The 13,539-nt window shown below is 33.5% G+C and overlaps 1 protein-coding gene across 1 annotated transcript in view; it reads left to right on the top strand.

The window, feature by feature from the left end:
- The window catches only part of LOC150104474 (uncharacterized), a 291,911-nt gene that overhangs the window by 231,876 nt on the left and 46,496 nt on the right, over window positions 1-13,539 (top strand). Inside the window, exon 10 of the mRNA XM_090395559.1 lies at window positions 11,207-11,377. Within this exon, the coding sequence (XP_090251685.1) occupies window positions 11,207-11,377 (171 nt within the window). The remainder of the gene's footprint in view (window positions 1-11,206; window positions 11,378-13,539) is intronic.

The following is a 13,539-nucleotide window of genomic DNA, read 5'->3' as shown; positions in this document are numbered from 1 at the left end:
CACTTTTTATTAATTAGGTCAAGTACCTTTTGTCTACTTGTATATGAAATATATATGACCTGCATTATTTCAACCATGGTGTCTCTCCTGGGTCTGGCTCTCACTGATGAGACCTCAATGAAGGTTGAAACCGGTCTGGGTAGTGACCCTTCCCATTATGCATTATACATGCCCAAAAGGGGATATAATGTATAATGGGAAGGGTCACTACCCAGACCGGTTTCAACCTTCATACTAAGGCAAGTGATATGAAGTCATTAGCCTCTATATTCAAGTAGCTCAGATGTGAATATATTTCACATGCAAAACTTTGTTTTGCTACTTGGGAAAAGGATTAAAACCAAGGATAAAATTTCTTGGTATCTTTAACACACATGCATATAATATGAAAGGTGAGGGTTAATATATATATATATATATATTAACCCTCGCCTTTCTTCAAGTGAAGAAAGGCGAGGGTTAATAGAGTGTTCATTATTTGAACACACTAGTTTCGTCTTCTTAGAAGACTTCATTGGGTCAATAATGTGAAAAGTTAATTCTAAAATATATAATACAACAGCTATAAATGAAGTTACAGAACAGATGCTGACATTTTAAGGCTTTATGAACACATCATCTACATATCTCCACCAAACCAACGGCTTTGCGTTTAATTTGGAAATGATGTCAACTTCTAGTTTTTCCATGAATAGATCAGTGCAGGGAGGTGATAAGGGACTGCCCATGGCTAAGGTGTTCATATATTATGTCATTCACTTTGAAATAATTCGATTTGAGGCAATGACGAAAAAGCTGCGCTGTGTCATGCGGATAGAGATTGTCCAGAATATTGATGACATCTTCAACTGACATGTTGATAAATAAAGAAAGCATGTCTAAGCTTGCGCGGATGTCTGTTTTTAAGATGGAGATGCCTTTTAATTTTTCAGTGAAATGTTTAGAATTCTTTATGAAGGAATTTGATTTTTTTATATCTTCTTTCAATAGACAGGCTAGATGTTTGGGTAATAGATGTGTAGGAGAATTTCTTCCATCAAAGATCTGGCAGAGCGGAACTCCAATTTTGTGCACTTTTGGGGAATCATATAATCATGGTGTCAGTGGGTGTAGAGATTTCAGACTTCGTTGTAAGTCTACAGACCAACTTGTCATATTCCGTAATAGGTTATTAGTCTCTTTTTGATTTTTTAAAGTTGGATCAAAATCTAATATGCGATAGGTTGATGTGTCTGAAACTAGTTCTGTGATCCTTGTTATGAAGTCTTTAGTGTTCAAGATGACTGTCGAGTTGCTCTTGTCTGCTTTTAGGATGATTATATATTTGTTCTTCTTTTGGTTTGAGAGAGAGCTCGCTTTTCAAGAGGAGTTATATTGAGTTCTTACTAAATAGCTTAAGGAAATTACAACATACAATAGAATATACATTAAAATAAATGTTAATACACTTCCAATATTTCGGCAACGTCACGTTGCCATCATTATCACAGGAACTTAAAAACAAGACACGTGCATGCAAGCACAACACACAGTAAATGAGGAACGAAGCAGGAAGCTATTCTTTCTCCTAAAAGTCCCGATGGTACCCCCTAGTGAGCAATGTTGGTATTCTTGACCAATTGGGCTGAAGGTCTTCTGATGTAGGTTTCCCAAATTTGGAGCAGTCTCATGCAACCAAATTTGTTTAGGTTTGGATTGTTTCTTAGGGCTGAGGCTGATTCCATGAATAGCCATTCGTATTTGAATTTACTACAGTGTATTATCGTGGCTTTCTTTCACCGTATTCTATAGCGAGTATCCAGCACATGGTCTGCAAGACCAGAGTGGCTGTATTGGTGAAACTGGATGTAGTCCTTGTGTTCTGATATTAGCTGTCCTGCCTGTTTGGCCAAAGTAGGACAGCTTACAGCTGCAAGGGACTTGGTATACACCAGGTAGGTCTAGGGGGAGGAGGTTGGTCTTTAGTGGAGCGGATAAGGGATGCCAATGTTTTATAAGGTCTGTTACAAGAAGTTAAGTCATTTTTTTTTAGGATTTTTGTAATTTTTTCCGACGTGCCTCGGATATAGGGAATGATGGATTTAGAGTAATCCTTGTTGCGAAGGTGGAGGGGGGGGGTTGTGGTTTATTGGTTTCAGTATGTTTTGGATGTGTTTGGGGGGGGAGTAGCCATTGACTAAGAAAGTGTTGAGAATGTGGTTTAGTTCTGTGGTTAGGGCATTGTCATTTGAACAGATAAGTTTAGCCCTGTTGTGTAGTGTCTTAATGACTCCATATTGTTGTGAGGGGGAGGGAGGGATTGTTGGTGAATGTGTCTACCTGTATGGCAGATACATTCACCAACAAGAGAGTGGACAGCCATGGGTTCTCCACTCTCTCCGCCCTTGGCCAACTTTTATATGGAGACTTTTGAAGAGATAACCAAGGTTCCATCAGGCTGGTGGGTGACTAGGCTGTCTAAGAAAGGGGAAGCAGTTGTTTTTTTTCTTCTTCCAGGTTGAACTTGATTCTGGTGTGTTGGTTGTTTAAGTGTGTTAGGAAGGAGAGAAGTGCATCGGAGCCATGTGGCCAAATAGCGAACACATCACCAATATAGCGAAGCCATATGGTTGGTTTTTGTGTTCGCTCTTTTGTCTTCTCCACTCTCTCCGCCCTTGGCCAACTTTTATATGGAGACTTTTGAAGAGATAACCAAGGTTCCATCAGGCTGGTGGGTGACTAGGCTGTCTAAGAAAGGGAAGCAGTTGTTTTTTTCTTCTTCCAGGTTGAACTTGATTCTGGTGTGTTGGTTGTTTAAGTGTGTTAGGAAGGAGAGAAGTGCATCGGAGCCATGTGGCCAAATAGCGAACACATCACCAATATAGCGAAGCCATATGGTTGGTTTTTGTGGGGCAGAGTTTAAGGCTATTATCTCTTCAAAAGTCTCCACTCTCTCCGCCCTTGACCATATAAAAGTTGGTCAAGGGCGGAGAGAGTGGAGAACCCATGGCTGTCCCCTCTATTTGTTTGTAGAATTTTCCTTGCCAAACAAAATAACTTCGTTCCTCGTTTACTGTGTGTTGTGCTTGAATGCACGTGTCTTGTATTTAAGTTCCTGTGATAATGGCAACGTGACGTTGCCGAAATTTTGGAAGTGTATTAAAATTTATTTTAATGTATATTCTATTGTACGTTGTAATTTCCTTAAGCTATTTAGTAAGAATGTATAACCAACGTCTAAGCCTTTCCACGAGAGTTATATTGAGGTTTGGTGGTTTTGAAGTTGAAAGAATAATAGTGCCTTTTAATCGTATATTAGTTGCTATTGTTTCTGGAAATGAAGAGAGTGATTTTTCCATGTTGCTAATAATATCAATCTTTGGGATGTGATCTGGAGTGATAGCGAAGTTGAAACCTTTCTTAAGTATGTCGGCTTCTGGTTTTGATAATGTATGGTCTGAAAGATTGAAAATAACTTTTTCATCAGGGAGACTCTGTCTTGAGTTGTATTTTCTTTCATAAAGTCTATCGAATTTTTAAATTTGAGATTTTTGTAAAATCTCAAATTAAAATCGTAAAACCAGTAAAAAATCTCATTAAAAATTTCGATAGACTTTATGAAAGAAAATACAACTCAAGACAGTCTTTTTGATGAAAAAGTTATTTTCAATCTTTCAGACCATACATTATCAAAACCAGAAGCCGACATACTTAAGAAAGGTTTCAACTTTGCTATCACTCGTCACTCCAGATCACATCCCAAAGATTGATATTATTAGCTACATAGAAAAAGCACTCTCTTTATTTCTGGAAACAATAGTAAGTAATATCTGATTGAAAAGAAAGCTCTCTCAAACCTAAAGAAGAACAAAAATATAATCATCCTAAAAGCAGATAAGAGCAACTTGACAGTCATCTTGAACACCAAAGATTACATAACAAAGATCACAGAGTTAGTTTCAGACACATCAGCGTATCGTGTGTTAGATTTCGATCCAACTTTAAAAAATCAAAAAGAGACTAATAACCTATTACGGAATATGACAAGTTGGTCTGTAGACTTACAACGAAGTCTGAAATCTCAACACCCACTGAGGCTATGCTTATATGGTGCCCCAAAAGTGCACAAAATTGGAGTTCCCCTCCAGATTATTGACGGAAGAAATTCTCATACATATCTATTAGCTAAACATCTAGCCTGTCTATTGAAAGAAGATACAAAAAAATCAGATTCCTTCATAAAGAATTCTAATCATTTGACTGAAAAATTAAAAGCATCTCCATCTTAAAAACAGACATTCTCACAAGCTTAGACGTGGTTGTCTTTATTTACCAATGTACCAGTTAAAGAAGTCATCAATATCCTGGACAATCTCTATTACACATGACACAGCTTAGCCTTTTCGTCATTGCTTCAAATCAAATTATTTCAAAGTGAATGACACAATATACGAACAATTTGATGGCTTAGCCATGGGCAGTCCCTTATCACACCCCCCCCCCCCCGCGTGCTGATCTGTTCATGGAAAAACTAGAAGCTGACATCCTTTTCAAATTAAACCCAAAGCCATTGGTTTGGTGGAGATATGAAACAACCCTATTTGAATTTTAAGGCTTTATTGGTACCACTGTATTGTTGAGTGTTTTCATGTGGTGCCACAGTTGGATGGTTGAGGAGTAACAATCAGAGATATAGTTCTTGTTAAAGCCGTGTTTCTGGTAACATTTTATCAATCAACACACAGTATCAACCCTAGTCAGCAGGGTCTGATATTAAATTTTAGACGTGGTTGTCTTTATTTACCAATGTACCAGTTAAAGAAGTCATCAATATCCTGGACAATCTCTATTACACATGACACAGCTTAGCCTTTTCGTCATTGCTTCAAATCAAATTATTTCAAAGTGAATGACACAATATACGAACAATTTGATGGCTTAGCCATGGGCAGTCCCTTATCACCCCCCCCCGCGTGCTGATCTGTTCATGGAAAAACTAGAAGCTGACATCCTTTTCAAATTAAACCCAAAGCCATTGGTTTGGTGGAGATATGAAACAACCCTATTTGAATTTTAAGGCTTTATTGGTACCACTGTATTGTTGAGTGTTTTCATGTGGTGCCACAGTTGGATGGTTGAGGAGTAACAATCAGAGATATAGTTCTTGTTAAAGCCGTGTTTCTGGTAACATTTTATCAATCAACACACAGTATCAACCCTAGTCAGCAGGGTCTGATATTAAATTCTTTGTCTTCTCGCTGAGATGAAAAATTCTTCCCATAAGATTCTGTGTACTCTTTTTTGTTTACGCTAAGGTAGCCTGGTTGACCGTGGTTGGCGTACCTGCTCTCCAACCAGCAGAGCATGGGTTTGAATCCCACCATAGGTATGAATGCTTGTGATGGTCTTTAGGTGGAAGATGAATGCTATCACCCAGCGTGAGACCACCACCCGCTTATTGGAGTTCCTGAAGTGGCTTGAAGAAGTTCCTTGTTTGGTCTCTAGAGCAGAATTTCCAGACTGTATAAAAAATAAATGAAAAATACAAAATATATATAACTGATAAAAATAGGGGTAGGGAAATATTCCTTGTCTGCCCATGGTACAAAATGTACTATAGGTTTACAAATAACCTTTCTTGGGAGGGAACAACATTAAAAAAAAAAAAATCATGTAGCTAGTAACTTTAATAAATGGAACGGGGATGGGTGATTTCCTGGCATCCTCAATGGGGGATAAATAAACATTAAACTTGTGTATTTTTGCAGCCCTGTAATTTCTCCTAATTAATAAGTATTTGGATATCAGACAATTAGTAATTTCCTTGAATCAGTTGCATTGCCCTTTTACTTGATTATTAGTTTTGTTATGGGTATCCCTTGTGAAATATGCATCTCATCCCAAAGTAATAAAAATCAAGGAGTGAATTTTCATGAGATCTGCTTCTCTCACATCAAGCATCTCAATCATGTGGCCAACGATATTATGCTTTACACCATTAGAGTGTTGCATGTTTATGATATTACTGTGTACATATAATTGTTGTACTAATTAATCATCTATCCTTCTCTTCATTCCTTTACCATTGTTTGAATGTTACATTTGCTACTGATATTAACATTCTTAGTTGAATATTTCTCCTAAATAATCACACTACAAGATATGTGAAACTTGGCACATTTAACCCTTTCTGCCCTAGCGATTCCAATTGGAATCACTAACTGTCTTGGCTTTCGTAGCCAATATTATGTGGCGAATGATTCCAATTGGTATCGTATGTCATAGTTCCATTTTTTTAATATAATAACAGGTATGTATTATACGTATAAATCTTACCAATATCGGTTTTTATGACTTAGTAGAATAATATGCATATATTGGATCATAGAGTATAAGCTCAGAAGTTGAATATTTGCTACTGAATCAGTCGGTCAGAATTCCTATCCTGAAATGTATTTTCCAGAAAAATACTTGATACTCTTGCTTTTTTAGACCTAAAGGCAAAATAAATAGAAAGAAAAAATTTTTTCACTTGAAAAAAAAAAAAATTCAGGTCAGAAAGGATTAAGAAGTAATCAGTATCAGTTTATTATTTTTGTTACTGTATAGCTAATACCAGCAGTCTGCTAACATAAATCCAAATCACAGAAGCTTAAGACATTCAGCTGTCTTTGTTATTTAATCCTCAGTCTAATTTGTAAACATTACTTTTCTTTCTTTTTTCTGTTAAATTAATTGCATTTTTTTTATAATAATAATAAGAAGAAGAAGAATGGAAAAAAAGTATAACAATACCAATAATTAAAAAAGGAGATAAAAAAAAAAAACCAGAAAATTATAGAGGGATAATATTAAATACCTCATTAAAAATACTAACAAGAATCCTAAATAATAAAATAATAAAATAAAGAAAATTAATCTATCAGATGAACAAGTTTTCAGTGAAGATAGATTATGTACAGATGCAATATTCATAATCAGACAATTGATAGAGAAAACAATAGAATACAATAAGAAACTACTGAAAAAAGAGAGCCAAAAGGCTTCACTTCGGCAATGCAAAATTATTCAAATTAAGTGGATATTGAATCCAACATTATTTCAAAGCCGAATAGAGAAACTACAAGACAAGAGTTTCGTGCCAAATATAAAAACTATAAAAGTTTTGGTGGATTCAAGCATAAGCAAACCTTTTATGACAAGGTAACTCGTAGTAAAGGTGGAGTAAGAACCGATCACTATTTTTAATATTTCCCATAATGTAAAACACATCTCCTAGCAGACATGTATGATGTTATACATTATGGGGAGGGGGGTGTAGTTTCTCTATTCGGCTTTGAAATAATGTTGGATTCATTATCCACTTAATTTGAATAACAATAAGAAACTCTTTATATGCTTTATAGACCTGGAAAAAACAATTGACAGAATATTAATTCAAGATGTAATAGAAATATAACACAATACAAATAATTAAAGAAATATATGATAACAATAGCTGTGTAATAAAAACACAAGGAAAAATAAGTAAAGAGATACAAATTAGTAATGGCATCAGACAAGGAGACTCTTTAAGTCCAACAATATTCAGTATAATAATGGATTAAATAATATAAAAAGTTAATAAAATACAAAATACAGGAGTGAAAATAAATAATAGAATAATAAGAACTATATGTTATGTGGATGATGTACTATTAATTGCAGAAAATGAAACTCAGCTACAAATATTACTATATACATTTAATAAAGCAGCAAAATTATATAATATGAAGATATCAAAAACTAAAACAAAATGTATGACAATATCACAAGAACCACAAAGATGCAAATTAGAATTGGAAGGTACTATTATTGAACAAATAACAAATTGCAACTGTTTAGATATGCATCTGAACTGGGAAGGAAGGCCACATCTAGAAGTCAGAGAGCAGGTTGCAAAAGCTGCAAGAATATCAGGATACTTGAATGAAAAAATAAACATCTTAGAGTAGAGACAAAAATAGAATTTATAGAGCAGTAATCAGGCCTATTATGATATATAATGCGGAAACATGACCAGACACTACAAAACAAGACAAATGTTAAACACAGGTGAAATGAATATGTTAAGAAAAATAGTAAATAAAACTAGATAAATATATTAAGATAAATAGTAAATAAAACTAGATAAAATAAAAAAAATATATATAGATATAAGAAAAGAAGTGAAGATAGAATAATAAAGCAAGTCTATAGCTGGAAACCAAAGAATAAGAGAACAGGAAAACCCTAGAAAAAGATTAAAAGATACTATTAAAGAAGATGAAGTGTCTTGGTCGCAACGGATATTATATCTAATGCATGACGAAGAAGTAGTAGGTTTTTTCTTTCTTTCTTTCTTCTTTTTTTTTTTTTTTTTTTTTTTTTTTCAGTGACTTTCATCCATAAAAGGTGTTGTAAACCTCTACTACATTAGTACCATTGGTGGATTAAGAATTTTTTCTATTTTTATTTTGTATATTTTTTTACCACAGAGATTTCTCATGGACACTGAGAGAACTAAAGATATTCAGAGAACAATTATTAAATGCTTGCAAGGACTGTATCCTGATAGTTATGATACTTAGCTGGTTGTTTCAGGTGGAAGATGAGTTTCATTTTTCAGTGTGAGACCAAAGCCCTGCTTACTCATTGCCTGAAGTGGCAATGAGCAAGTTTGTCCTCTAGAACAGGATTTCTGGATTATATATTTATTATTATTTTTTTTTTTATGTAATCCAGAAACCCTGTTCTAGAGGACTAACAAGAGACTCTTTCAAGTCACTTCAGGCATTGAGTAAGCAGGGCTTTGGTCTCACATTGAAAATGAAACAACCTAAAACAACCAGCTAAGTATCATAACTATCAGGATATAGTCCTTGCATGCATTTAATGATTGTTCTCTGAATATCTTTAGTTCTCTCAGTATCCATGAGAAATCTCTGTGGTAGGAAAACATTTCAGACAGCACAAGTTGAGAGCTGTAATCCAATATTGGGCTGACCTAGCATAACCTCTTTTTTCCTACAAGCTTTTATTCATTTAGCCTACAGTCTTCTGAGCCTTACTAGTTATTCAATTTAGCAATGCTAACACCAACAAGCATGTTCTAAAGTATGCTATTTGCTTTTTAAACACCTATAACAACTCCTTTATGAATCTGTGTAAATAATTGTCATTAAAAAAAATAATAATAAATAAATAAAATAACAATAACTGAGCAACATGTTTGGTGCCAGTTTATTTATTAAGAATGGCACTTCACTTTTTTGCTATTATTATATTACTAGATTTCATAATAATGAACAGTAATAAGTAATAGCAGTATGAATATAAGTAAAAATACACACTAATTATGCTGCATAATCCATGTTATTAACACTATATTTATTTTCATTTACACATACTAATACAGGCAACCCTCATATAACGCAGATGTTAGGTTCCACAGAAATGCCTTGTTGTATAAATCGAGTTATGCAAGACTTGGATCACATAGAAAAACTAGGGTTATGTTCTGAAATGTTTTTTTTTTTTTTAATTATATAAACAATGACATATCCAAGAAGATGAAGAATTAAATAAAAATTATTTTTATTTAACTCAAGTAATTCATGTAAGTTAAGAAAACATATAAACTATGAAACAGATACATAGAATAAACTTACAAAAATTACGTAAACTTGCACATAATGCATAAATGTTTTAGGTAAAATAAAATGCATATTTTAATCATCATTGCTGTCTTCAAAACTAATATTTTGTAGATGTTCTTTATTTACCAGTGTCCGGACATTGTCATCACTTGAAATCTCTTGGACATGATTTGTATAATTCTCATTGCATACTTCGGCTGGTTTAGTTATCAAGAAGTCAGTAATAAGACCTTGCTTACCACTATGCAATTTTTTTATTAAGTTCATAATATGGAGCTAAACAAATATCCACTCGTCTCGTGAATTTTCCGGAGCATGCTATTGAGGGATCATTATCCATAAAATAAATTCCTAACTCTCCTGCCAAGTCCAATCCCTCTGCTAATTTCTTTAAACTGAATTCTTGAATGGATTCATCACAATCAGAATCTTTGGCAGAACTTTCCCCGCCATTTGGTTTGATGCCATCTATTAATTGTACCAGTTCCTCCTCATTTAAATTTGCTTCCCCATCAATTAATTCACTAATTTCATTTTCAAACCATAAGGCAAATCCCTTATGGTTGAAGTGGCCATTATTATAAAAATAAATTTTTTACATAAAAAAAAGCATTACATATTGTATATAACTCAACAGAAAATAAAATGCTCAGCTTGAGATCAACATAGTTATGATTTTTAATGCGATTTCCTGGCAGAAAATGAACACAATTTTCAACAATAAGCACTTTATACAGTAAACAATTGACGTATATGCATGCTAAAGAGTATTTCCCCTAATATAAATTTGCTACTTATTACTACATGTGCGATATGGGCAGATGCAAATTTAAAGAAGATAAAATTTGATTTTTAAGTTGCATGGCAAAAATTATATGAAAAGATAAAGGGTTTCTATGATTTGTAGAACGTGTTAAATCGAACTGCGTTGTACAAGGGTTACTACAATTTGTAGACCACGTTATATTGAAACCCCGTTATATGAGGGTTACCTGTAATTTGTACATAGTTTAGTAGACTGTGCATTCCTTCCTGAGCAAAAAGAGTAAAGAATGATTTATATCAACTAAGCCAAACCAGAGAAATATGAAAACATGTTAATACTTCTAGAAATTTGCTTATTTTTGTAACATATGCACTCACTTTGCGGTGTAGTTGATATTTAGGCAGGTAGATCTAGTATACTAATATATTTTCCAATTATATGAATGTTAATTTTGTAAAAAAAAAAATTAGAAGTGTCGAAACTTCTTATTTTGAAATGATAATATTACAGAAAAGAATAAACTTGTTAGCTATAATGCCAGCATGTTGATATAACTAGGTTAAGAGTAGAATTCATCCTATCCATTTGCAACATTACAGTTGTATGTTATTGTTGCATTTCTTATCATGTTCTTATTTTTTGATGTGTTAATGCTTAAATTATTTAGTAAAACACATGAAAACTCCTTATTTTAATAGTTATCATGTTTATTTAATAGCTATAAATGTTTCCAAAGGTTTCTTGCATTTACACCAGTGAATATATTTTCTTGATGTTTCATAAGGACTTAGAGGTCTGATAAGTACATCCAGGAAAAGGCGCTTTCTGGGAGCAAAGCAAAAACAAGTGGTTCCTCAACATTCTTATGAAAAGTCCAAGTTATCAGAAAGTACTTCACATTCTTGTAGTTCAGATTCTGGTGATTCACATAGCTCAGATAGTCAAAATGCTAAAGGTGTGTACTGTGATTATATTAGATTAACATAAATTCTTTTTTTCTCCGCGATTGCAATTTTATATGTAAGAAATTGGGCTGAAAAGCAGTGCCTGTTGCATTTAAATTGCAAATGTTGTAAAAGCTTTAAACGATCTTTTCTATAAAATAAATAATTTTCTTTATTTTTTTATTTTTCAGGTTTTTAACATTGACTATGCTAGGTGATGTATGTATGTTTCATCAGATCATCATTGAGTTCCTAGTCAAATCAAAGGAAAAGTCAATATAAATTTATTAAAACTATTCATGTTTAGCATAGAAACTACTGATATTAGTAACATCAGAAGATAGGTTAACAAAATAAAAACACAAGAATATATATGTTTTAAAACTGCACTTCCCAAACTGTGGGCCGCGGCCCCTTGGAGGCTGTAAGTTTTGTTGAAGGGGCCGTGAAATAATGAAAACAAATTTAAAATGTTTTAAGACTAAGGAGATTTTTTTTAATCTTAAAAGAAACATGTTTAATTTTTATAGTTTATTATTTCTTTTTTGTTCTTTTTTTATATTTTAATGGAAAAAATCACACATTGATGTTGGTTCAGAAATTTTGCTTCTTGTGTATTTCGGTGCTGAATGAATATTAGTAAATATATGCTTATTCATATGTTTCATTTCAAAGGTATTGATAAGAAGCACAAAAAAGATTACAAATGCAAAATCTTGAATATAAATTATATTGAATATAAATACAATAAATATTATAATAATATGTCTGTATAGTTAATACAGACATATATTATTATAATATTATTATAAGATGAAAATCCAAACGGCTATTTTTTTCTGGCGAACTAAATTAAATTAAATTAAGGGGATAAAAATCCCTTATTATTTTACAGCCAGTATGCGAAAAATTTTCGCATACTGGCTGTAAAATAATAAGGGATTTTTATCCCCTTAATTTAATATGTCTGTATTACGATTTTTTTTTCAATGGGGCCGTGAAATATTTTCATTTTTCCAAAGGGGGGCCTTGGCATCCATAAGTTTGGGAAGCACTGTTTTAGAAGATGTGTTGAGACCATGTAGCCCATCAGAGACAATAGCCGATAAAGGTCGGATGGGTAGGTGAATGGGTTTATTAGCACTATTGTGATAGACAGATACTAGAGGAAAGATTCTAAAATACTAGAAAAAATTTTTTATGTAATACCAGAACTACTTATGGAAGAGTAAAGATTGAATTGAGAAAAATCGTTCAGATCTTTCTAGGGATATATATAAAAAAATTGTTGGTGAGATTTTATTGCTTTTAGCAAGAAAATTTAAGTGTAAATCCCAAGAATCATCCCCATAATCATTTGCAGTTGCATAGTTGCAACCTCAATTTGCAACTATGCAATTAAGGTTACTTCATTACCAGCAAGTTATCATCTGTTTTCTTCTAAATTAATTTGGTATTTCTCAGGTTGCCAATATCGTCATATCTTATATTCGGTATCAAACATCTGTTTTGCTCACCTCTACTCTCAATTTAAGTGATATTACTACTTTAAAAATTAGCTTTGCCTACACTCATATTACTCCATGAATTTTCCGCTTTGCTTATAATAAATTTAGTTTAATCCTTTATCCAAGTGTGGGCAAACAAAGTTTGTGCCTGAAAGTATCTTCAGGACTGGGGTAAGGTGGTTCAACACCAGGATGACTCCTTGCAAAGGTGGAGCAAGCTGCTACCACTCCTATCTCAGTATCTCCCATAATGCAAAACACATCTCCTTGCGGATATGTCTAATGTTATGCATTAAGGAAAGGGCCACTACCCAGACTAGTTTCGACCTTTATTGAGGTCTCTTCAGCGGGAGCCAGGCCCAAGTGGAGATACCAGCCAGAAGCATTAGCAAGGTCATCTCTACCTATAGGAGTTGCCAAATGGTGTGCCACCTTTTTTAATAAATTACTCTGGAGTGGTAGCAGCTTGCTCCACCTTTGCAAGGAGTTGTTCTGGTGTTGCACCACCTTACCCCAGTCCTGAAGATACTTTCAGGTGCAAACTTTGTTTGCCCACACTTGGATAAAGGATTAAACTAAATTTATTATATTCTAACCAAGTGAAAAATAAACTTTCAACATCTTTCTCTAAGTCCAGAGTAATTTATTAAAAAGGTGGCACACCA

Source organism: Typopeltis vanoorti, chromosome 7, assembly GCF_054136105.1.
Source record: "Typopeltis vanoorti isolate ZY-2024b chromosome 7, IOZ_Tvanoo_1.0, whole genome shotgun sequence".
NCBI classification, from domain to species: Eukaryota; Metazoa; Arthropoda; class Arachnida; order Uropygi; family Thelyphonidae; genus Typopeltis; species Typopeltis vanoorti.
The sequence above is the reverse complement of the archived record's forward strand: the minus strand, read 5'-3'. Positions and strand labels throughout refer to the sequence as shown.